Genomic DNA, 26,777 nt, shown 5'->3' with positions numbered 1-26,777 from the left:
TGGACCCCAGGCCCGCAGCAGCAGCCCCTGGGAACATGTTAGAAATGTGAATACTCAGGGCCTTCCTAGACAGACTGGATCTGAAACTGAGTGGGGCCCAGCGAGCATGGCTTTAACAAGGCCTGCAGGTGAGTGTGAGGCCTACACAAGCTGGAGCATCACTGAATCCACCACGTTGCCTTGTGTGTGTGTTAAGAATCTAGGAGACATCAAGCTGAGCCTAACAAAATCCAGTATCCAAATGAATATACTTTGACAAACATCGAAAAAAGCAGGAGCTTCCTTAAACATTCCACCTGCAACTCTACTGTGATGAAGCAGATGGTAGCCTATTAGAAAATTCTTTCTTATTTATGAAAATTGTGGTTTTGGTCATAGGAAGTTCCCATAGGAATACATATTTGCCAACGTAAGTAAGAAGTAACACTCACTACTAGCATAACATTTTTAAAAAAGAATGACATAGTTAATAATACAAAGACAGAAAGAAAAAAGAAGCGTGGTGGGGGGACATGATCTGAAGTCATCCTTAACCATGTTTAACTGCCCACTGTGCTTAAAGGGCTTCCACAGTCCCTCTCTATATGGTTCCTGGTTTGCGGCCAGGTTGGGAAAATAGTAACTTACACTCATCTTTAAACCTTTCAAGGATGGCCAGCTAGGAACAGACCCATTACAGTAACCCAAGACGTGTGTATCAGAACATTCAGTACAGCAAGTGTATCAGAACATTAAGTAACAGCAAAGAACAAGGAGCAGCCTAAAAGGCCAGCCATGGGAGATGGGTTAAGTCCACAACGGCACACCCAAGCTCCGGACAAGTATGCATCGTTCAAACAGATGAAGCAAATCTGAATGCATGAACTGAGCAGTTACATACTAAATCTAAAGGTCCAGAACACCGTGTAAGTATGACTCCTTTTGAATATATAATAAATATTTTAAAAATACCTATACACATCAACATTTTTTTCCTAAAAAGATATACAAAACTGTCATTTTGGAGGAAAGGGATAGATGGAAGGATAATATACTTTTATTGCTTTTTATTGCATAACTTTGCATATGATTTGAATTATTTTTTCAATGAATGAGAAGTATTCGTTGACCACCTGTTAGGCACTGGTTCTGGCATTAGGGTACAGAAGTGAACAGAAAAAAATCTTTGCCCTCCTGGAGCTGACATTCTAGTGGAGAAAGACAATTCATGAAACAGTGAGCGACTTTTAGAGTGTGTCTGGCATGGCCACTTAGAGTGTGGTCCACAAGTCACTGCCAACCCTCCGTGTGTGACCAGATGCCCACAGCCCACAGACAGATAAGGAGCTGACACCATCAAGTGGCTCAACTAAGGCACCAAGCACGCAGCTTAGTCCTGCTGACTTTTTTTGTTTCTTAGCCAGACTTTCTCGATGAAGGACGCGGAGAGAAGAGGTTTACATTCCAGCACAAGCTTCTCCGCTCATGGTGAACCTGTAACAGTTCCTGAACTGGCTGCTCGGGGCAGCCCTGGGCTGGAAGCTATTAAGTGCTGTGAATAAAACAAAGGGCAGGGGTGGTACTTTTAAAAAAGAGTGGTTGGAGAAGACTGTGCTGAAATAGCGACTTCCGAAAAATACTTAGGCAACGACGACACAACAAAACGTCTGACCGTGTGGGCCAGGAGAAATCCGGCTTCACTCACCAGGAAAGGGGTGCAGACCCAGGTGAAGGTCCCCACGGCGGCCAGGTAGGCAGATTTCTTCAGCACCTTCAGCTCTTCCTGCCGGATGGCCAGCACCTTGTCTTTGAATGCCAGCTCCCAGGCATAAAGCTTCAGCACTTTGATCCCGTTGAGAATTTCGTTCATCAGCTTAATCCGATTGTCCTTGCTCTTCATGTGGGCCACCTTGGAAGAGGAAAGCGGTCAACACCTCACCGGGGCGGGGGCTGGCTGCTCACTTCTGGCCCCGGCACCAGACTAACAACCCCATCTGTTAAGAATGGGCCTTCCTGAGGGTGGGAAAACGGGCCTGCAATCCCTGGGAACCCTGACAGCCCTCCAAAGGATTCGTTTTTTCAAGGCAAAAAAACTGCTTTGAATTACGTTAGATTTGACATTATTAGCAAAACCTCTTAAAATTAGGAGAGAGGCAAGAAAAACTTTACAGCCATCCAGGGAGGAAGGGGCACATGCCTTACTCTGCTGATCCAAATATGAGAGATGATACTTTTTCCCCCCTCCATTTTCTTATCTTCTTTACTGCTTATCAGCCAGTACATGCTGTTACAATACTGAAGTGTTTCTGTACCAGCCAGCAGTGGTTCTGACCATTGGGTACCCGTGCTATAGAGCTGTTAAATATTTTTTATATCACCTAGCCTTTTCCTTAAGCTAGACACTTTTCTAAGCTTTTCACGGGCATTTAGTCCTGCTCACAAGAACCCTATCATTAAGTGCTATGTCACTCCTGGGTCATGGAACAGGACAGTTTAAGCAACATGAGGTCAAGGCCAGAGACTGACACTGCTTCAGAGGTAGACCATTCAAGGGAAGAAGATGAGAGGCCATAATCATCCCCCTACCCCCCCAAACTTCATCCCACCAGGCCCATGTTCTGGAACCTGTCTCTCCTATAGCATCATCAGTGCAGCCAAGCTCTCTCATTTGAAATTCCACAGGCACATCATAAATAGCCATCAATGGGGGAGCAAAAAAAAAAAAAAAAAGAACTCTGGCCCATCTCTGTTATGGACCATTAGACATGAGCTCAAGAGAATGAAGTCAGACCACATGGCATGCCACAGAAAGATCCCCAGGCATGGTATCAAACGACAAAATCATGCTGCCAAAAGAGCCTGTGTGTGTTAAAATATATATGGTGATAGCACCATAATGCACACACTACTCACACCAAGCCTAACTCTACAGTGAGTCTGATCTCTACATAACCACACAGAAAGTTCTAGAAGGATTTGCTTCAGTGTGTTCACTGTGGTTGAGAGGACAGGGAAGGGGACAGGCCCTACACTTTTGTATTATTTGAACTTTTTAAATATAATGAGAAGACATTCACTCTGTTACTTGACTATTTAAAAACTTAAAAAATACTAAGTAGCTGTGACCAGCGTTAAGGTGATGGGGGAAAAAAGCAAGGGGTGGTTTTTGCTCAGCCCTGGACAATGCATACCCATAAGGGAATAGAACCCACGGGAAATGAGGACTCTTCCAGAGGTCCACAGATGCGGCTTCAGACACTGGCCCACGAGGTCTAAATATTTCAGGAGCTCTCAACCTTGGCAGCCCAATGGTAAGCTTTAAAAATCCCTGATGCCCAGGCCCCACCCATATCAGGTGGCTCAGAATTCCCGGAATGGGGCATAGGGACCAGCATTTATGAAAGCGCCCCAGAGGATTCCCACAGGCAGGCAAGGCTGAGGCCCCCACGGCCTGTGCAGAAGGAAGTCAGCCGACACTCAGTGGAAAGGCCTCAGGCAGGGGCCTGGCTCGGAGCCCAGGGAGACACCCCCTTACCTGGTACGTCTTGGTCTTCATGGCCATCACAGCATTGAGGGGAACCATGAGGACCATCACCGCCACCCCCGCCAGGACGGAGGGGCCCAGGTTCTACGGGAGGAATGAGAACAAAGCCTCAGCACAGGGCCTCCTGGGCTGAGCCACCCCATGCAGTTCTTTCACTTTTCAGATTTATCCCAGAGCATCCCTCGGGGCCCCACAAACCCTGTGCGAATATTAAGGCCACGATCCTTTATCTGAAACCCTTAAGACCAGGTTGGGGTTTTTACTGTTGTTGCTGTTATTTATTTTTCACTGAAGGATAATTGCTTTACAGTATTCTATTGGTTTCTACCAACAGGGTGGGTTTTGCAAACGAGAACTGAAGGATTTCAGAAAGGTAATGAGATGTGAAACAGAAAACAGTGAATACGCCCACCTGACTGTCTATCTTGCTCAAAGGCCCCTGGCTAGGGGCCGGGTGCTTGGGTTTGGGGAGAGCTCCCAAAATTGTCAGAACTGATTTAAGACTGACTCACTATGCCTAAACTGTACAAACAATACGGCTTCTGCTGATTAAGCCTTTTCCCCTTGGGAGTCTGCAAGTTTGGTCTGTGCCAGGTAGAAGCTGCCAGTGTGATCAGCCCCCAATAAAAACCCTGGACTAGGGGGTCTCTCACAAGCTTCCCTGGCTGGTAACATTTCACACATGTTGTCACAAGCATCCAAACTGGGGAATTAAGTACCTCTTGTTGACTCCAGGGTGAGAGGACGCCTGGAAGCTTGTCCCTGATCCCCCTTCAACCTTTATTAATCTTGCTGTAACCCTAGCGAATCATGAACCTGCTGGAGTCCTAGGACCCCCTGACATAGGTGGATATGCCTGTATATCGTACCCCACCAGGCCATGGAACAGCATTCCATAAGCAAATGCAATTCTTTTTTTCAGTAGCAAATGGGAAAATTCCCACTGAGAGGGATAATCAAGATGATAAATCACACATCTGTTCAGGTCAGGTCTGGCCACCAAATGAGTTAAGAAACACTTTCGGTTTTTAGAGCTTTTTGATACAAGGACTTGTAGATGAGAAGCTATAGACTGTTCTGTGGTCCCATTTGCAGATTAAGGAAACTGCACCTCAGAAAGGTTAAGAGATCATGACTGAGGCAAGATACTGATCGACATTTTTCAACTTGCAAGTTACACACATCAGAAGAGACAGCCTGAGGAGTCTGCCCAGTGTATATGCTCTCAGCTGAGACGGACGGTCAGAACCAGAGGGTAAGCATGTTAGTCCCTTCCAAGGAGTCACCCTTGGGTGCTCCAGTCCCAGTTACCAAAAAGCTGCTCTACTGCTCCAAACTACTGATCTACCGTCACTTTGCCAACAAAAATCTGTCTCGTTAAAGCTACGGTTTTTCTAGAAGTCATGTATGGATGTAAGAGTAGGACCATAAAGAAGGCTGAGTGCCAAAGAATTGATGATTTCAAACTATGTTGCTGGAGAAGACTCTTCAGAGTCACCTGGACAGTAAGGAGATTAAACCAGACAATTCTAAAGGAAATCAACCCTGAATATTCAGTGGAAGGACTGATGCTGAAGCTTAAGTTCCAATACTTGGTTCACCTGATGCAGAGAGGCAATGCATTGGAAAGACCCTGATGCTGGGAAAGACTGAAGGCAGGAGGAGAAGGGGACGACAGAGGACAAGATGGTTGGGTGGCATCACTGACTCAATGCACATGAGTCTGAGCAAGCTCTGGGAGACGCTGAAGGACAGGGGAGCCAGGTGTGCTGCAGTCCATAGGGTCACAGAGTTGAACACAACTGAGCGACTGAACAACAACAACTGCTCCAAATGTTTTCTGTGATGCAGCTCTGCTCAGTGACGATTAATCCACCTCTAAGAATGAAGGTGATTTCTACCAACAATCTGAAGCATTCAGAATCAACTCTGAAAGCAAATCATAGTTAAAAGACACCAGGCACATCTCTGTACCACGTATGGCTCAGGGAACACTACCTGCAGCAATTCGTTCAATTGTCCTGACATCAATCACTGCAATGACGTTTCCTGACTGTCAACAGTTTACAGATGAGGACATCAAGACGTAGTGACATTAAGCCATAAGAGCGGCAAGAGACAGGATCTGAACCAGGGCAGCCCGATTTCAGAGCCATCTTGTTGCCTGTTATCCTATGTTCTTGACTGTCAGAGAAACCCTGCTGCTGCTGCTACTGCTGCTAAGTCGCTTCCGACGTGTCCGACTCTGTGCGACCCCATGGACTGCAGCCTACCAGGCTCCTCCGTCCATGGGATTTTCCAGGCAAGAGTACTGGAGCGGGGTGCCATTGCCTTCTCCCTGGTTTTGGTCTAAAGCAGCAGTTCCCAACCAGTGAGGTATATTCCCCCAAGGGACATCTGAAAACGTCTGGAGACCTTTTCGCAAGTGGCGGTGGGAGTGTGGGGGTGAAGAGGTGGTATGTGATTGGTATCTCCTGGGGAGAGGCTAGGGAGGCAGCTAAACATACTATACTACAACACACAGATCAGCCCCCAGCAATGAAGAATTATCCTGCCCCACGTATCAATAACACTTTCAGCAACTCTCATTTAAAATAAAGCCATTTTCTTCGTGGTTCACAAATCAACCCTGAAGGCAATTCTAAAAGGACTGTTCCACGACAGCACTTTCTGGGGAAGTAGATGCCCCAAGACACCTGCCAGATGAAGAAGTCCACCTAATTAAAAGGGGGAAAAAATCAGTGGAAGTGGTATTTATCACAGCCTTAAAGTCTGGGATAGTCTGGAAGTTCTTGTCATCAGTAGGGAGGAAGGGGAATTCCTGGTGGAAGGAAAGGCATGTGCAAAGGACCAGAGGTAGAAAGAGTAAGGCCTGGATTAGGCTAAGAGCATCTTTGCTCATCATCTTCATACTTTGGGAGGTGCCCCTCCCCATGTGGAAGGGCTGTCAATCACACCCTGTTCACACTGAGAGAGAACATGTGACCCAGGCTGGCCAATCGGAGAATGCTGCCTATTTCAGCCTGATATTTTTTCAAGGATGCGACTAGGACTGTGCTGGGCCACAGTGCTCCCTGGAAGTCTGACTGAGACAAATGGGAAAGGAGTATCTTCTCTTTTGTCTGGCACCAACACCTGTGAAGATGATATAAACCCAAAGCTATGGAAGCCGTGTGAAGAAATCCCACTGAGAATGAAATCAACTCAGAGAAACACCAAGCTAAGAAAGGATGAGGGCATGAGATTGTGTCCTTACAGCACTGCCAGATCTCCCAGATCCATCCATACCTGAAGCCAGTCCCCTAGACTCTTCAGTTACCCCCACCCATAAAATTCCCTTTACTTGCTTATGTTGCTCTAAAATGCACTTCTACCCCCTGCAACCGAAAGACCAACATAACTTAGGACTTATGAATAAATGAGTTTGCTGAGTGTTTGGGAAGACACAGAGGGAGAAATACAATGGATATGTCATAGGGTGGTTAACTACACACACCGTCAAGAAGAGACACGTGCAAATAAATACCATGCCACCCGAGAGAACACAGCCCAACAACTGAAGAAAGGAACAAAATATCCAGGAGCTGGCTGACAAGCCAGAAAATAAAATGTGAACGATGTCAAGAAACGCCAGCAAGCATGTTACGTGGCAGCCTGGATGGGAGGGAGGTTTGGGGGGAGAATGGGTACATGTGTATGTGTGGCTCAGTCCCTTCGCTGTCTACCTGAAACTATCACATTGCTCATCGGCTATACCCCAATACAAAACAAAAGTTTGTGTTTTTTTTTTTTTTTTTAAAGAAATGACAGTGAGCTACAGAGGTTCTTATCCCTGGCACCCACTCCCTCGCCACCCCCACTGCCCACACATGGAGGTCCCTCCCCATGTGCCACGGGAATGACGTCAAACACACACCAGCCACAGGAGGTAGAGGGCAAGGATGACTTGCAGAGGGGCTGACCAGATCATGTTAATGTATGTGGCCAGGTCCATGAACCTCTGGGCGTCCACGGACATGAGGTTGACGATCTCCCCGACCGTGGAGGACTTTCTGGCTGCATTGGTGATCACCAGGGCCTGCGGGACAAAGGAGAGGGAAAGAGGGTGGGTGTGGTGGGAGACAGCCAGGGCCCCCATCCAGGCCCACGTGGAGGAAGGAGACAGCGCACCAGCGGAGAGATCGCCGCCTTCTCCTCCCCTGGAGGCTTATCTGCCTTCCCAGCCCGTGTGTCTCGTCACAAAGGCCCGTCTCTTATCGACAGCACCTACTGCCTCCCCGATCCTGAGCTCTTCAGTACAGAAGGGACCTCAGAGGTTGCCTAAACCCGGGCTTCATGCACTTGAGTGTGTACGTGTACACACAAACACCCCAGGGAGTCTGTTATGAGGCAATTGCTGATTCCGTAAGACTGGAGGGGGACTATCCATTGCTAAAAGCCCCCAGGAGATGCTGACAATGCTGGTCCCCACTTCACCCTGAAGGACCAAGGTCTCAGCCAGGGTTTCTCCTTTGTGACACTACTGACACCTGAGGTCAGATGATTCTCTGGGGGGCTGTCCTGTGCACTGCAGGACGTTCAGCAACATCCCCAGTCTCCACCCCCTAGATACACGCCCCACTCCACCACCGCCCCCACCCCCAGTTATGACAACCAGACATTGCCAACATCTCCCGGAGGGATAAACTCGCCCTGGCTCTCGATGGTTTCATGCTGTCACCTAGGGAGTTTTAGAAATACTGATGCCTGGCCCCCGACCCCCCAACAGAGATTCTGACTTGATTTGGGTGCAGCCTGGTCCTTGGAAGTTTCTGAAGCTCTCTGGTTGAGTCTAACATGCAGACACGGCTAAGAGCCAATGATCAAATCCATCTTTCTCTACCAGTTGCCGAAGAGTCTCTTCCTAACCTGTGGGGCCCAGAGGCTAAGAAATGAAGGGACCGAGGAGGTAATTCAGTTCCCTTAAGGCTATCTGTGCTGAGGGTCTCTCATCCAGGGAAGGTATCATCTTCTCAGTTCAAATGGAGAGTCAGAACACGCTCACACGTAGTACATTAACAGCAGGGCAAGGATCTGGATCGTCCCAAGTCAAGAAATGCAATTACCCACAGTGGACCCGGGCAGGGGGGCTCCTGGGCACCACCCCCACCCCCAGACAAGCCTCTAGGAGCAGCTCTGCTAAGCTGTCAAGCTTGATGGTCACCCCCTGCCAACCCACAGCCATTCAGACCACCTTCATGCCACTGCTCTGCAAGCTGGGCCTGAGAGGTGACCTGGCCAAGCCCCCCGAGGGTCCCGCGGGGGCCACGCCCCACCTTCCGGTACACGGCCCCGATGACGGCAGTCTTGATGCGCATGCCGCTGACGAAGCAGATGTGGAAGTACTGGTGCAGCACCAGGGTCTGCAGGCAGGCGCTGATGAACAGCAGCGCCGTGTAGAAGTAACCCTGCCATTCCGGGGCCTTCTTGTCGTTCACGAAGTTGATGAGCAACCTGTGCGGCAGCGAGGACAGAACCCGGCGTGAGAGACCGTGACAACACGTGCCCTCACAGGTCAAGCCCTCTGGTGTTGGCAAGTGACGCTCTCCCGAGCCAGCTGGGTGAGTCGGGCACTCGCGTTTCAGTTTCAAGGATGGGAAGCCCAACCCACACGGGGCTGCCCGTGCAGGGGTGAAGCCCCGGGCTCCTCACACTGACCGCTCTGCCTCATCAGGCAAAAGTGACCCAGCAGGGAGCACAGGGCGGAGGGAAGGAGGGAAAGAGAACAAATGAGTGGCCCTAGAGAGACAGAAGCAGAGATGGAGGGAGGGAGGGAGAGAGGGAAACCTCCTTTCCAGTTTCAGCTGCAGCTTTCACACAATTGACACTCCCTTGAAGGAAAGTTAACAGAGCTCAAAATAGCCTGGAGTGAAAACTCTCCTAGGGTCCTCCCCACCATTCTATGCAAAACAAAGAACTCTCACCTGAAGAAAACAATGGACAGTAAGGTTGATTACGCCCAGCTCCCAGCTGGTCCCAGCCTCACTAATCTGAACAACCTTGGAGAAGAACAGGCCCCTTAAGACAGTAGCTTTCCACATATATGCCTATATATACTTACTCTTTTCTTGGGTTAGTGCAGCGGCTCACTAACGTGACTGCTGCCCCTTCTCACCTCATTAAAGGTGAGCTGTTCTTGCAAAGTGCCTGTCTCGTTCTTTTCCGGAACCTTGCCTTCTCTAACTCCCTTACCCTACATCCCTGCTGTTGACTTCCCAAGATAAGCCTCCGTCTTCTCCCTTCTGGCTTCAGGGGAGCCTGGTAGGTTTCTGTTTCTTACAACCATCGTGGTTTAACAAGGCTTTAAGACGGCTTATTAAAGCAAAGATCAGGCAAAGCCAGTGAAGATAGGGAAACTTGGCTCTGAGCCCAGAGAACCCTGAGCGTGTGACCCCAGGGGAGGGTGAGGGGTGTCGCAAGTGGAAGGTCAAGGATGCAAAGGACTGCCCGGCTGGGGTGGGGTGGGGGGCTTACTTTAAGATCTCCGGGCCGGCAAACATCATCAGGTCATGCACAGCTTTGAACAAGAAGCTCATGAGAAAGTAGGGCCCGAAGGTCTTGTATAACACTTTGAACAGGGATGGGTCCCGCTCCTTCTGGGGACACTTGACAATCAGAGCCTCGGCCTCCTCGTTCACATCCACCTTGGAGCTCCCTTTGGGCTTGGCGGGGTCCTTGGAGGAGTACACGATCTTCACCGGCTGCCTGGAACACAAGGAGTGAGGAGCGGCTGTGGGGTCTGCCAGGGCCTCAGCCCACCAGCCGGGAGAGGACCGGAGAAGCCCACCCCCACGGAGGCCTGGCCCCAGAAAACCAGTCACTGCGGAGAAGCAGCTGAGCGTGGCGGTTACGACCACAGACTCAGGACCCCAGCCAGCTGTGTGACTTCAGGCAAGTGTCTTAACCTCTCTAGCTCTTAGTTTCTTCATCTGTACAATGGGGGGAAAAGTAGGACTTGCCTCCCAGAGCTTTTGTGAAAACTAAATGACTTACTGTAGGTAAAGGGCTCAGAAAAGCACCAGTCTCAAAGTGACCTACAGAATCAACGCAATCACTATCAGAATCCGAGCGCTCTGTACAAATGCACAAGCTAACCCTAAAATTCATATGGAAGCTCCAGGGATTGAAAAGAGCCAAAAGAATCTTAAATAAGAAAAGCAGAGTTGGAGGATTTACATTTTCCAATTTCGAAACTTACTACCGGACAACCATAATCAAGACGGGCATGTTGCTGCTGTTTAGTCTCTAAGTTATGTCCGATTCTGTTGTGACCCCAAGGACTGTAGCCCACCAGGCTCCTCTAGCCATGAGATTTCCCAGGCAAGAATACTGGAGTGGGTTGCCATTCCCTTTTCCAGGGGATCTTCCCAAGCCAGGGATCGAACCCACGTCTCCTGCATTGCAAGTGGATTCTTTACTGTCTGAGCCTCCAGGGAAACCCCCAAGACAGGCATGAGGAGGGGCATATACAGAGATCAATGCAACCCAATTCAAAATCCAGAAATAAACTCGACTGATTTTTGACAAAGTTGTGAAGACCATTCAATGGGAAAGGAATCGTTTTTTCAACAAATGGTATTGAAAAACTAGATAGCTACAGGCAAAAGAATGAAGCTGGACCCTTACTTCACACCCTATACAAAAATTAATTCAAAGTGGATGAAGGACTTAACATAGAGCTAAAACTGTAAAACTCTTAGAAGGCAACAAGGGGCAAAATCTTTATGACCTTGGATTTAGCAATGGATACTTAAATACGACACCAAAAGGACAAGCAACAAGAGAAAAAATAAATTGAACTTTATCAAAACCAAAAACTTCTGTGCTTCAAAAGGTGTTACCAAGAAAGTGAAAAGACAACCCATGGAATAGGAGGAAATATTTGCCAATAAAAAATCTGATAAGGGACTTGAATTGATAAATAGAGCAAATAAAGAACTCTTACAACCCAGTAAGAAAAAAGACAACCCAATTTTAAAAGGTGCAAAGAAGACATGTGAATGGCATAAGCACATGAAATATTGCTTAACTTCCTTACGTCATCAGGGAAAGGCAAACCGACACCAGGATGAAACACTGCTTCACACCCACTAGGATTGCTTTCATCAAAAACTCAGATAACAAGGTTTCAGGGATGTTGAGAAATCGGAACTCTCATACACGCCCCTGTGAAGTCCCCTCCCACTCGGAATAGGATATTGGAGAAATGACTTCACAACTTTGTCAAAAAATGGAGAAAGAGTTGTCACCTGCAAGATTAGGTTGCAGAAAACATCATGGCTTCTGTCCTGCCCTCTTGTGAATCACTCACTCTGGGCAAAGCCAACCACGAGGTCATGAGGACACTCAACCAGCCTTCTGGAGAAGACCCCATGGTGAGACTCTGCCAACAGCCAGCACAGTGACGCCCACCATGTGCAACGTGGAAGAAGATCTGTGCCCCCAGCCAAGCCTTCAGATGACTGCAGCCATGACAGACCCTGAACCAGAACCACCGAGCCAGACCCATCCCGGATCCCTGACCCAGAGACACAGTATGAGACAGTAAATGTTCATTCTTCCTTAAGCCTGCTACATTTTGGGGTCACCTGTTATGTAGCAATAGGTTGTTTCCCTCTCCCACAAAATGCAATCAAAGCGACACCCTCAAATGGCCAAATGTGAGCTCCAGCCTTGAAATATGCACATAAGCTTCCTCTGCACACAGTCGTAAGGTTCACAATTTATAGAATTGGTCCATAGCAGGAGCTCACTGAACAGCACTTAATCACAGGGGACTGTTGCCTCTTCCATCCAAGCCACACCTAACAACCTAGATCAGCTGAAACGCCCTCCTGGAGACCACAGCCTCCTGATCTGCCTTGGTTCCCTCCCCTATCCCTACTCCAAACCATGGGCACTGGTCTGTACGTGCATGCATGCTAAGAAACTCAGTCGTGTCTGACTCTTTGTGACCCTCTGGACCGCAGCCCGCCAGGATCCACTGTCCATGGGGATTCTCCAGGCAAGAACACTGGAGTGGGTTGCCAACCCCTCCTCCAGTGGATCTTCCTGACCCAGGGATTGAACCTGCGTCTCTTACATCTTCTGCATTAGAAGGCAAGTTCTTTACCACTGGCACCAGCTGGGAAGTGGTAAGAGATCCAGGCACTAGTCTGGGCTCTGTCAAATCCGGATCCTTCCTTTCGATGCTCCCACCTCAGGAAAGAACCAGAAACATGGGACTCCTCCCTGATCCCCTTTCCTCCAAGCTCCCAGGTCCAATCAGGTGTGTGTCGTATATGTCCCACTCCTGGGATGTGTGTGCAGTCATCCATCCATGCTATCCATCACCACGGCCTCTGACCCACACAAGTGACCATGACCGGGGCCCCCTCCCTGCTCCCCCATTTCCTTCCACTCTTGTTCCCTGACAACCAAGGCCCTGCATGGCAGCCAATGGGATCCTCCTAAAGCGCTTCATTCCCCAACCTCGGCTCCACTCCTGGCCTCCCGCTGCGTCCAGACTCAAACGTAAATTCTGGGTGAAGCTGTAGGATTGCCTGTGGCTGCTGCAACCCGTGAATACAAATGAGTGGATTGAAACAACACGAACCTCACATCTCATAGCTGTAGAGGTCAGAAGTCTAAGCTGGCCTGCAGGCTCCAGGGGAGAAGCTGTTCTCACCTTTCCCAGCATCTAGAAGATGCCTACACACCTGGGCACGGAGTTCCTGCCTCCTCGTCCAGCCAGCAGCTCAACACTTTGCCTCTCTGACTTCCTGTCTCTTCCTTATAAGGACCTTCATGATGATTACATCAGGCCCACCCAAAAAAACCAGCATAGTCGCCTTTCTCAGAATCCTGAACTTAATCACATTTGCAAAGGGACTCTGCCAGTTCCCCAGGTGGCACAGCGGTAAGGAACCTGCCTGCCAATGCAGGAGACACCAGAGATGCAGGTTTGATCCCTGGCTTGGGAAGATCCCCTGGAAAAGGGAATGACAACCTGCTCCAGTATTCTTGCCTGAGAAATCCCATGGACAGAGGAGTCCTGTGGGCTACAGGAGTCACATGGAGTCACAAAGAGTTCAACATGACTGGGCACACCCTGAGCTGAGCTTTGCCATGTAACGTATACACAGGTTCTGGAGATCAGGATGTGGATTTTTTTTTTTTTTTTTTTGGGGGGGGGGATTTTCTACCAACCACAGAGGATTATCACTACTCTTGTGTTGTCAGTGAAAGCTCTTTCCCTGCTCACTTCACTGACTTGCCCTGAAGCTGGGATCCTGGCGGGGATTTTTAGTGTGATTTCATTCTGCACACACATGCCCTCTTGGAAAGGAGGACAACAGGCAGGGCAGGGGGACAGGAAGTGGCTTCGTCCCCCACGCCCCCCATTCATTCTCTGCACCATGTCCTAAGCTGGGCCCTGCCGCTGACACAGGGCTGTTTTTGGCGGGCCAGTACACGGGCGGCCAAAGGGCCTGGGGGAAGGTCTCGGATGGGCAGAGAGGAGGAAGGCTCAGGCCTGGGTGGAAGAACAGTGGGCGGGACCAGCTACAGCGAGTCAGGAGAGAAAAAAAATCCAGTGAACAAGAGGCTTTCAAGGGAAGCAGGCGCTCTCGGAGGGAGGAAGAAAGCTGGGCATCTGGATGGTCTGGCCGGGAATGGAAGGAAAGTTGGAGAGGGAAGGTCTGAGTCAGGAGAAAACTGCCCAGGACAGGGGAACAGGAAGGGTGGGGAAGCTGGAAGCTGGAACTTGCCCATCGATCTCTCCTCCACAAAGGCCCTGCTTGGGGCTGAGCCATGGGGAAAGCCCCGCCATCAAGCAGCCCTGTGAGAGAAACTGATCACTCTGTGTGTGGAGGGGAGTATATCATGGAGGCTTCCTGGAGGAGGTGACATCAAAGCTGAGACCTGCAGGATGAGGGAGCGAGTCCACTCAGGGAGAGAAAGGGCACTCTAGGCAGGAGGAACCAGATCAGCATGGCCTGGAACTGAGGGATTTTGAAAAGAGGTGAGGCAGCCATTCCAAGAACTTCAAGGAACCAGAGCAGACTGGGCAGGGAGTGAACCAACCAGAGGCCCACGAGGAGCTCCCATGTACTCCCACAAGCACAAGGCTGTGCTTGTCATTTGTTATAAAAAAATAAATAAGATCTCTAACGTTGTGGCCAAAGGCAAAAATCTCAAACTGAAAAAGGTCATAGCTCAGTCAATTTTATGGATGTACTCTGAGCATGGTCTTTGATCCGTAATATCCAGTGTAATACAGAGGGGCAGAGAAAGAACTTAACACCCTTAACGCACATTTTCATCCTCCTCAGAGCTGTAGGGATGATGGTTTTGGAAACCACAGATGGGCGTGGCAACCACCTCCCCACCCCAACTAAAGTACAGCTGGTAGGATTTTAACTGTGTCCCATACAAATACAAACAACTCAAGATCATTCTCCCCCTTTCTGTTGTTGTTGCTGTTGGAGAGTACTTTTTGTTTCTCAAGAACAGGCTGTCAAGGGGGTTTCTCAGCCTCTGATGTGACAGTGCCTGGGCCAGAGACCAGGCTCCCTCTGACAGGCAGCAGGAGTCCCCAGCCCTGGTACTGGTCGGCAGCCTGTTAGGAATGGGCTGCACAGCAGGAGGTGAGGGGCCGATGAGCAAGTGGAGGTTCACCCCTATTTACAGTTGCTCTCCCCCGCTTGTATTATTACCACATTATCACGACGTAACAATCACAGAAATAAAGTTAGGGCTTCCCGGATGGCTCAGTGGTAAAGACCCCACTTGCCAATGCAAGAGACACAGGAGAGGCAGCTTTGATCCTTGGGTCAGGAAGATCCCTTGGAGAAGGAAATGGCTACCCACTCCAGTAGTCTTGCCTGGAAAATCCCATGGACAGAGGAGCCTGGCGAGCTACAGTCTGTGGGGTCACAAAGAGTCAAACATGACTTACTAACCGAGCATGCACCCAATAAATGTAATGCTCCTGAATCATCATGAAACCATCCCCTACCTCCTGCTTCATGGGAAAACTGTCTTCCACGAAACTGGTCCCTGGTGCCAAAAAGGCTGGGAACCACTGATGTACTGGACCACACCAGAGGAAGACAATCCCACCAGGCACCCATGGAGGTGAAGAGCCTGCCCTGCTGTTGTTCAGCCGTCCAGCCATGTCTGACGCTTTGCGACCTCATGGACAGCAGCAGGCCAGACCTCTCTGTCCCTCACCATCTCCCGAAGTTTGCCCAAGTTCATGTTCATTGCAGAGTCTGCCTAAAATCACCCAAATCTATGGATTTGTTTGTTTTTGCCATGCTGTGCGGCTTGTGGGATCTTAGGTTCCTGACCAGGGATCAAACTCAAGTGCCCTGCAGAGGAAGCACAGAGTCTTAACTATTGAACCAACAGGGAAGCACCCCAAATCACCCAAATCTCGACTCTAACTCCATCTTCAGCATAAATTCACTGCTGTTATTGTTGCTCAGTCGTTAAGTTGTGTCTGACACTTTGTGACCCCATGGACTGCAGCATGTCAGTTGATCCTAAAGAAAATGAACTCTGAATATTCATTGGAAAGACTGATGCTGAAGCTCCAATACTTTGGCTACCTGATGCAAAGAGCCGGCTCATTGGAAAAGACCCTGATGCTGGGAAAGACTGAGATAAATCCATACACAGCATGTATTTTTTTTTTTGCAAGATGAAATACACCTCGATTTTTTAGAACTGCAGTCAGCGTGCAAATTTAAGTTTTGTTCAGAACTTTGCCAAGTATGAATCGCCACTTTGCAAAACCCTGTGTGTGAGGGTGACGATGGTTCTGGTCTCCAGAACCACCAGACCCAGTTGGTCAGAACTTGCAGCTGCCACAGAAAAGGTTCCACTTATGAGCACACAGCAATTCCTCGATCTCTGTTCTAGTGCCTGCCTGAGCGTTTACACAGACACACGTGGCGATTCATTACAAATCACTCACCTTGTAGCTTTAAAGATTAGCAAGAACATTTTGTTGACTTTTAAACTAAGACACATGGTTGGGTTATTTTAATGGATTACCTTACATTTAAGGAGGTGTTATACTAATATCTACATTTAATATCTTTAATAATAATGTCTTTCTTATTAAAGGGGGCAATGGATCTGAAAGGTTGGGAACCACAGCTTAACACCTGTATTTTGGAGCCGTTTGTTTTTTGTTTGTTATTTGCTGTTTGCATTCCTTTATGAAATACAGACAATTAAGTTAACATGGTCACCCCTTCTTTAAACACTACTGCTTTCTTATGAGTATAACTGATATAAGATCAGGGCTTCCCTGGTGGTTCCGATGCAGACACCTCAAGTGCACAACCTTATGGACATATTTACACACCTGTCAGACCACCAGGGAAATCAAGACAATGAGCACGCCCATCACCTCCACAGAGCTCTCCTCTCTCTGGAACTTCTCCCTCCCATCTGACCACCTCCTCCTCCTTCAGGCCACCACTGATCTGATTTCTATCACTACTGACTTGCTTTCATGTTTCTTGACTTGTACATAAAAGGAATCACCTAGTAGGTACCGCTGCCTGGCTTTGTTCACGCAGCTTAATTAGAGATTTTCATGTTGCTGAGTGTATCAATAGTTTATTCTGTTGTATTGCTCAGAAGTGCTCCCTTGCATGGCTACACCAAGATTTGCACACCTATTCACTTGTTAACTGGAGAAGAAAATGGCAACCCATTCCAGTATTCTTGCCTGGAGAATTCCATGGACAGAGGAACCTGGCGGGGTGCAGGCCATGAGGTTGCAAAGAGTCGGACACGACTGACAGACTATCACTTACTCACTTGTTAACAGCTGTCTGGGTTCCTCCCAGCTCTGACCACCACACACAAAGCTGCTATGAACATCTCTGCCCGAGTTCATGAACATACATCTTCGGTTCTCTCAGGTATATACCTGGGAGTAGAATGGCTGGCTGGTATCGTAACTGTTTAACTCCCGTGGCTGATACATGTCGATGTAAGGCAGAAACCACAATACTGTAAAGTAATTAGCTTCCAATTAAAATAAATTAATAAATTAAAAAGATATTTTTTGATGTGGACCATTTTTAAACTCTTTGTTGAATTTGTTACAATATTGCTTCTGTTTCATGTTTTGGTATTTTGGCCACAAGGGATGTGGGATTCCCAGCTCCTGGACCAGGGATCAAACCTGGACCCCACCCCTGCACTGGAAGGTGAAGTCTTAACCACTGGACCACCAGGGAAGTCCCTAAGTTTGTTTTTTTTTAAAAACTGCCCAAGTCTTTTTCAGAGCTGCCAAATCATTTTATAGTCGTTCCAACAGGAACCATAGTCCAGAGTGGCCTTAATCTATGGGAGGCCGTTAAGTTGAGAAATTTCCACTCTTTTTTTGTTATACTCAAAATCATCTGATGAAACCCAATGAACCACTGGATTTTAAAACCCAAAAGTCAGGGGAGTGGGGGAAGCAGCTAGGACCTGGCCCTGAGAGGAGGCGCTCAGGGGTGAGGAGAGGAGGCGGAGGCCTGAGCCCAAGATGCCAAGGCGGCCCTCCAGCCCAGGCCTTGGTCCCCTGCTCCCCAGGAGCCCCAGGGAGCCCAGCAGACTCTCCCCACCTACACCCACACCCCAGGGGTCACAGGTGCTGGCATGGTTCACACCTCCAGGAGTAGAGCCAGGGACCCATCTCCCTCGATTCTCGTCCCACGATCCACCATCCCCAGAGCACCCCAACTGGTTGTTACAAAACAGAACGCCTGGGGGCTTCCCTGGTGGTCCAGTGGCTAAGACCCCACACTTCCCATGCAAGGGCCCCAGCTTCGATCCCTGATCAGTCAACTAGATCCCACAACGTGCGGCAACTAAGAGTTTGCGTGCCGCAATTTAAGATCTCACATGCCACAAGGAAGACCCGGAGGATGTGCCACTGCCCTGCAAAAAGCCCACCTGTCCTCTCACCACATCTGGGATCAAACCCTAGCCCAGTTCCATAGCCTATGAACCCCTGCAAATACTTCTCTTGCTTTTTCTCCTCCCATTCTCCCCACCTCTCACTGCACTTCAGCCACACGAGCCCTGTGCTGCTCCGTCAGCACGCCACCTCACCTCTACCTCAGGACCTTGGCACTAGCCATTCCTGCGAATGGAAAGCCCTTTCCCACGTTTGCAAAGCTCCCTCCCTCCTTCGACACCAAATCTCCACTCAGAGGGGCCACCCCTGACCACCCAACCCGTATTGGCTCCCGATCACTCTGGCCCTCATGGCCCCTCCTTGTTAATCTCATCATCTCATTTCACGCTCTCTCCAGCTTCTCATAAGGTGTGTTTGACTCCTTAAGCCCTGGATCCCACATGGAATCTAAGTTCCACCAGACAAGGATCCTGTCTCTCCCGTTCCACTCTCTTAACCTCCAGGGCCAAAACCACGCTCAGCACATCAGCAGTCAGCAACTCTATTTGCTGAACGAAACAACCAAGGGCCAGGCCGGTGATGGAGCTTCACGTTGCAAGGCCGGTCCTCCTCCTAGCAAGTCTCCTTGCTGACCTCTCCCACAGCTGCAGCAACCGGCTCACGGGCGGAGCCCCAGAGGACAGCCGGGGGGGAACCCCCTGCTACCCCGGGTGGGAAAAAGCCTAAGGAGACACCTTCTCACCAGGGAGGAGGCTGCAGGCCAGGCCAAAGGGAACCGGAAACCCCAACTATGCCCAAGAACCTCCATCTGGGTCACAGACACGGTGCCCAGCCAGAGCCACATGTGCACAGAGCACCTCCTCACCATGAAGGCCACAGAGGCTCAGCTCAACCCACCTCCCAGGAAACAACGTCTCCTCTGTTCATGGCCACTGCAGACAGTCACAAGGTCCTCTGCTGATGTCCTGGTGGCCAGCAGCATCAGTGTCCCACATTCCCCACCCACGGCCTGATGCAGATTGAAGACCTGGAGCTTGGGCGTTCCTGCAAAAGGTAAGGAATTGGGAGAGCCGGGGTTCCTCTCCTGGGAGGCCAGCTGCTCTGTGGGGCTGTGCACCAGGCTTGGGGCTTCCCAGGGGGCACAAGTGGTGAACAATGCAGGAGACGCCAGAGACGTGGGTTTGATCCCTGGGTAGGGAAGATCCCTTGGAGGAGGGCACGGCAACCTACCCCAGTATTCTTGCCTAGAGAATCTTACGGACAAAGGAGCCGAGCAGGCTACAATCCACAGGGCTACAAAGAATCGGACACAAATGAAGCGACTTAGCACACGTGCACGCGACCAGGCTGGGCCTCGGCAGCCAGAGCTCCAAGGTGGGCACCATCCCATAATGACCACAGGAGGTGGTCATTCTGACACCATCCCCTGCCATCAGAGTCCCTTGCGAGTTCTTGTCTGGCTTCTCTGGACGCGGGATGCATCTTAAGTCAGTGTCATATCCTGGTTTAACTGGCAGCTGTTTTCCTTTTTCCTTGGCGCATCACACAGGTGATGACATCATAATGATGCACAGCACAGGTGATAACGTCTTATGTTTGAAGAAATAAGACACAATACGTGCTGGAGAGGCCCTCGCCTGACTCCCAAAATAACCAGATGACAGAGCTTGGGGTTGGCATACAGCTTGCAGGGGGGGAGGGTGTGAAATCCAAGACAGAGAGTGAACAGTGATGTAAACCACGTACTCAGTGTGGTCTTATAGGCCGTCACCGACGTGCCCCTCTGGTGGGGGTACCCTGACAGCGGGCGGGGGAGGAGTGTGTGCAACTCTGCAGCTTCTGCTCAGACCTGCTGCGAACCTAAAAGCGCTCCAAAAAATAAAACTCTATTAAAAAAAAAATCCAGTACAGCCCAAATCACTCTCAATTGGGGCTTCTTAAGCTGAACACCTCAAGAAGCAGTTGATTTGGCGTGTTAAACCGAACCATTTAAAACAGTAAGAACGCTCAGGATGCCAGCTGCTCAGAGAGAAGGGGAGGAAACGAAACAACTCCGGGAGGACGGGGTCGCTGAAGGTCGCGGCAAACAGAATCCACTCACTTGACCTCTTTCTCTTTTCTTTTCTATCCAAATTGCCTGAGCTACATGTTGGACTCCACTCCATTCGCAGGTGAGCGAACCGTGGTTCTGGGAAGGGAAGCAGCCCGCCCAGGGCTATGACACTTGAGGGGTGGCACTGAGACCATCCCGGGCCACAGTGGAGGGACGGGGCTACCGGGCCAACCTAGTGAGCGTCCGGCTCGCCTGTGGCCGGGTGCCTGGCACTCACTTTCTGGACTTTGCACATTCCTTCTTCCAGTTCTTTACCAAGACCGGCACGACTTGTTCTGACGTGTCCTCCTTATTCAGGGACCAGAGGTCGGTGCTCTCCAGGGGCTGGCGGTAGCCCTGGACCATCATCCTGTGGCCAAAACACAAGAGGGGAGGCGATGAGAGTCAGAAGGAGATGACACGATGGCCCTCCCTGCTACCGCGGCCCACACAACCGCAGGCAGCCGTGATCAGGGAAATCTCAGTATGAATGGACATGTGGGCACATGGCATCATTACTGCTAATTCCGTTAGATCCCCCAGGAAAAACAGCCTCATTTTTAGACAAACATACAGAGTATTTAGGAGGAAAGTAGCAGGATGTTTCTAATTTACTTTCCAAAAAAAATTTTAAGGCTAATATCGCAGAGCATTACACATCATTATATTTGGTGATGAGTTTAAGGTTTATTAGCCTAGTCTTTCTGCTTTGAACACTTTCATTATAAAAGGGGTAAACTTAGTATTTTAACTTGTTATTTTGAAAGATTTCAAATTCACAGAAAAACCATAGGAACTGTACAAAGAATTCCTGTCGACCCTTCACCAAGCTCACGACTGTTAACATTTCACATGTGCTGCTATCTGTCTCTGTCTCTAGATACACATGTGTGCGAACACATACAAGGCAGATGTCGGAGATACTAATAGGTGCGGTTTCAGGCCACCACGATAAAGTGAATATCACAGTAAATCGAGTCACAAGAATTTTTTTGGTTTCCCACACTACAGTTATGTTTACGCTAGCATTATGTCTAAAAAGTAACATACAGAGCTTAAAAATTCTGTATTGCTAAAAAATGCCAAGTTAAGCATCATCTGAGCCTTCAGCAAATCCAGTAAGAATAGCAAGGATCACAGATGACCATAATAAATATAATAATAATGAAAACGTTTGAAAGATTGTGAGAATTACCAAAATGTGACACAGAGACACAAAGTGAGCGAAAGCTGATGGGAAAAGGGTGCCAACAGACTCATTTGACACAAGGTGGCTACCAAGCTTCAATTTGGAAAAACCACGGTAGCTGGGAAGCGTAATGAAGTATGCCTCTATCTTTTTTCTGAACCATTTCAGAGGAGGCTGCAGACCCTCCACACCTTCACCCCTAAATATCAGTGTGTATCCCCCTAAGAGAAAGGACACGCTCTGATATCACCAGAGGACAGTGACCAAAATCAGAAACATGAGTTTGGCTGGCGTGACCTGCAGGCCATGTCCAAACGCCATCAACTGTCCCAGAGCTCTTCTTTAAGAGCAATTGAAAAACAGTTAAGAAAAACACTAAATTAAGAGTGTAAAAAGTTCATAAAGACAAGGGAAAAATGCTTGGGGGAGAAGGAGGGATTTAAATAACCCCCAGTAAGATGATGACAATGTGAAGAAAACAACATGCAGACGAAAGGAGGCCGAGCAGGCAGTGGGCTGAGCTGCGGGTGGCGGCGCCTCTGCTGCTACTGGTCCAAACACACTCCTCTCACCCCCTTTTCCTATGTTATTTATTTCAGGGGGTGGCGGGGGGGTGGCGGGGGCAGCGCGAACATTATTTATCTCGGGGGGGAAGGGGAATAATGATAATAATTACACCCAGTGCAAAACAAAAACAACCAAATCTGAAGTTGAGCCAGGAGCGTGCAGTTTCTTGCCCAGGCCGAGTTATTTATACCGTATCACATGACTGTGGGCTCAGGGTCGGTGTCTCTGAGACCCATGCCCAGGGCTCACACATTCAGGACACATCCCTGTCGGAAAGTGCAAGGGAGGGAGAGCTGCACACTGGTGGCCCAGCACCCGCCCAAGGTTTTGGGGCCAGGACTTACCCTGTGATCCACCAGAAGGTGATCCTGGAAAGGAAGGAGGCACTGGATTCCGGGCAAGGATTCTATGGAAAGAGAGCACAGGGTGGGGAACCCAGAGGAAATGATAGGTTAAACTTCTCATCTATGCCAGCTCCAGGCAGGAAGCAGCCAGCTCCCTGGTCCTCCCAGTGGGCCAATGGTTCATTCATTTATTAGTCCATTCATTTATTCCACCAATATTTATTGAGCATCTACAAAGTGGCAGGCACAGACAAAGTACTAGCATTATCTCGTATCCTCACAGAACCTGGTATGACCTCTATTCCTCTTTCTTTCATTCATTCACTCACTCATTCTACAAGTATCTTCTGAGCACCTACTATACACAAATCTGAACTAACAGACATAACCCTAATCCAGGCCAACTGCTAACACCCTCTGCTAGCTAGTAACAGTTCTGTTTTACATGTTTTATGAAAATGATCTCTTTTAATCTTCCCCGACCCAGGAAACGAACCTGGGTCTCCCGCATTGCAGGCAGACGCTTTACCGTCTGAGCCACCAGGGAAGCCCCATAATCACACTAGGAACTAGATAAAGGCATCGTCTCCATTCTGTAGTTAAGGACACCGAGGGGCAGAGAGATGAAAAGCCTTGCCCAGGGTGCCAGAGCTGGAAGCGGTGGAGACAGAACATGAGTCCCAAATAGTCAGGGTCTGGAGAGAGAAACATTAATCAATCACGTGAACAAATTCAAAACCACAACTGTGACAAGGATTACATCCCAGAGGCAGGTCAGTATGACCAGTGAGATCACTGGGTCCTCATTGGGCTGATCCAGTTGATGGAGGCCATTCAAGCTGGGGTCTGCAAAGTGAGGAGAGGATGACTAAGTGAAGGGGGAGATGCGAGGTGGTCCCAGCAGAGCAACTGATGTGTACAGAGGCCCCGAGGCAGAGGGGAGCACAGTGGGCTCCAGCAAACAAGAGGGGGCCTGAGCAGTCTACACTGGAAGCTGTGGTCAGTCTACACTGGAAGCCACATGAGGGATTTTGGTCTCCATCCCAAGGGCAACAGGAAGTCATCAACAGATTCTAAGCAAGCTTTCAAAGAACCTCTTTCCCAGAGCCACAAAGATGCTCCAGTTCAGGGCCACACAGGCAAGGCCCTCAGACAGAGCCTTTGGGATTGCACGTGAGGGCTGATACATTCAAGTCTAAATCTGGGGACACGAGCATTGGCGAAGGTGGGGTCACCAGACTAACGACGAGATCACTAGCCAAGGACGTTGCTCTCCGCCCCAGAATTGTGCAGAGATAAGATGCTGGAGAGGGACTTCCCTGGAGGTCCAGTGGTTAAGACTTTGCCTTTCAATGTGGGGGTGTGGGTTCCATCCCTCTCGGGGAACAAAGATGCCACATGCTTAGTGGCCCAAAATATCAAAACATAAAACAGAAATGATATTGTAACAAATTCAATAAAGATATTTTTAAAATCCTAAAAAAAAAAAGAAAGAAACTAGAGAGACTGAAGAGGAAACACATTCTACCCAAGCAGTTGTCCACCCTGGCTGGGGGCACTCAGACAATGCACTATATCTGCCCTGCTCCCCAGAGACTCCTGGTTTAGCTGGTTTGGGGTGGGTCCAGATACTTGAATTGTTGTTTTTGTTTTCAGCTCCCAGTCTCCTTGGCCAAGTAGCTGGGCAGGAAATGTACAAGATAAGCCCAGAATATCTTGTCACACCCAACAGGACAAGGGTAGGTAAAAAACCTCAGATGCAACCAGAAGTGGCTCTCACGAGCCCAGAAAGGGACCATTTGAGCTGCAATACAGACAGTAAGGCAAAAGGATTGAGACGCATCACATTTTAAATATACAAGCCCACCTTGATACTGGAAGAGAAGGAAAACCTCTTGGTGTCAGTGATGAAAACATACTAGAGAACCAAGTCACTGTTTTGAAAACAGAAGGAAAGAAACAAGCATTTGTCTATGACAACACAGGGTAACGAAAGAGATGAGGGGACATGTCTTTGCGTAAAATGGTTCAGTTATCAGGTGGAGAAGGAACAATACCACGTAAGAAGCCGCACCACTCTGCACCACAGTGCATTTCTGGAATACTTAGTGATATTAAGGAATTAGTAAGTTGTTAGGCCATATAATGGTACCATTGTTGTATTACTTAAAATCCTTATCTCTCAGATATTATTGTGGAAAGCTGGAGAAGGGTATACAAGAACAACACCATTTTTGTAACTTTTTGTGGGTCAAATTATTTCAAAATAAAATGTTTAAAAAATTTTAAATTCCTTATCTGTTGCAGATACCTAATGAAATGTTTACATGTGATGCAGGGTAAATAGTCCATGGCAGGTAAAAATTTTAAATAAATAAATTAAATAGTCCATGGCACTCATTATACCATGCTGTCCACTGTTGCACACAGCTGAAAGTTTCTATCATGAAAATCTTCCCCAATGAGTCAAATATGAAGCCTGAGCTGAGAACCACCGGGCTTCACTAGTACTATCTGTCCCAGAATCACCTGGGGAGCGTCATAAACACAGGTGCCCTGACCAACTAGATCACCCTCTCTGGGGGTGGGAGCCTGGCATCAGGGTACCTTTCATCAGATGCAGCTGGCCCACAGACCTACATTCCGAACCAACCAAAAGCTAGATGACCCTGAGTTTGAATCCCCCAACCCTGCACTTTCTACCTACATGGCCCTGGGCAAGTCCTTTCACCCCAGAGTCTCAGTTTTCACACCTGGGAAATGGGAGTCAGGTGAGTCACACTGCTCAGCCTCCCCCAGGAGACTCCCAGGAAGAATGAGGTCCTTGGGACAGTATGGAAGCTGCAATTTTTCCAACCCAAGCCCGCAGCATTATTCCCGGAGGAGGTGGTGGTATTTGCTTTGCAGGCTGTTTTTTTCTCCCCCGGAAGTGGGCAGGTTATCAAGGAGTCACAAATGCACTTCAGCTATCGCCTAGTTCCTGCCCCTGAAGAAAGCTGGCAGAGAGAGAAGGAGATGCTTGGGACAATGACTCAGTTATTTCTTAGACAAATACTGAGGGCGGGCCTGCTTATATGTCAGGAGATGGCTAAATATCATTACATCCAAGACCAGACAGTGAGGTCCTCGCCCTATATCACCTCCAGGACAGTAAGCAACACACACACACACACACACACAGAGAAGTCGCTCAGTCATGTCTGACTCTTTGCGACCCCATGGATTGTAGCCCACCAGACTCCTAGGTCCATGGGATTTTCCAGGCATGAATACTGGAGTGGGTTGCCGTTTCCTTCTCCAGGAAATCTTCCTGACCCAGGGATCGAACCCAGGTCTCCCTCATTGTAGGCAGATGCTTTACCGTCTGAGCTACCAGGGATGCAAATAAATATATAAAGATAAATGGTCAAAGCTATGAGGAGAACAACAACAAAACAAGGAGCCTGGTGGGGAGGGGGAGGGCGGGCACCAGGGTAGGAGGTACCCAGAGGTGAAGCAACACGGAGCAAGGTGATTGGAAGGCGGTTTGAATCCCAGCCCTGCCACTTACTGGCTGAGGGGCCTGGGCCATGTTACTTGGTGATGGTGAGAGTAAATGAGATAAAGCCTGTGAAGTACTCAGGACAGTTCCTGGCGCAGAGTAAAAGCTCAAGCGATGACATTAGCAGTATTAACATTAATTCTAATGGTAACCCCAGTAACAAGTCCGCCGTTTCCTGCAGACCCTGACATACCAAGCAGATGTTTCATGTCAAGACTGGCAAACTCAGGCCCACAGTCCAGCCGCTTACAAAATAGTTTTATTTGGACATGGTGATGCCCATTCATTTCCGTACTGTTCATGTCTGCTTCTGAGCTACAGCTGAACTAAGTACTTGCAACAGAGACCGTGTAGTCTACAACTATCTACCATCTACCTCTTTACAGAAAAAGTTGGCTAACCCCTGCTTACATCAGACCTCATGACGTTAAAGATGGTGATTCTTAAAGAGAGGAACTGGAGCTCAAATGCAGCTTCTTTTGGTCTTGGCATCAACACAGGGTCAGCCCTGCACAAAGATGCCCAGCCAAGGGGGCAGGTGGGGGCTGAAGTTCAGCCGGTGCCTGGACCC

General features: G+C 49.0%; 1 protein-coding gene across 2 annotated transcripts in view; it reads right to left on the bottom strand.

Moving 5' to 3' along the window:
- ABCC1 (ATP-binding cassette, sub-family C (CFTR/MRP), member 1) overlaps positions 1-26,777 on the bottom strand; it is a 131,144-nt gene that overhangs the window by 61,141 nt on the left and 43,226 nt on the right. For both annotated transcript variants that reach the window (XM_010839896.1, XM_010839897.1), the window contains exons 6-12: positions 22,666-22,727; positions 20,804-20,935; positions 10,037-10,267; positions 8,839-9,016; positions 7,440-7,601; positions 3,515-3,607; positions 1,685-1,888 (exon numbers count right to left, since the gene is read on the bottom strand). In XM_010839896.1, the coding sequence (XP_010838198.1) occupies positions 1,685-1,888; positions 3,515-3,607; positions 7,440-7,601; positions 8,839-9,016; positions 10,037-10,267; positions 20,804-20,935; positions 22,666-22,727 (1,062 nt within the window). The remainder of the gene's footprint in view (positions 1-1,684; positions 1,889-3,514; positions 3,608-7,439; positions 7,602-8,838; positions 9,017-10,036; positions 10,268-20,803; positions 20,936-22,665; positions 22,728-26,777) is intronic.

This window comes from Bison bison, unplaced genomic scaffold (genome assembly GCF_000754665.1).
Source record: "Bison bison bison isolate TAMUID 2011002044 unplaced genomic scaffold, Bison_UMD1.0 scf7180017864135, whole genome shotgun sequence".
NCBI classification, from domain to species: domain Eukaryota; kingdom Metazoa; phylum Chordata; class Mammalia; order Artiodactyla; family Bovidae; genus Bison; species Bison bison.
Note: the sequence above shows the minus strand (reverse complement) of the source record. Positions and strands in the feature narration are given on the sequence as shown.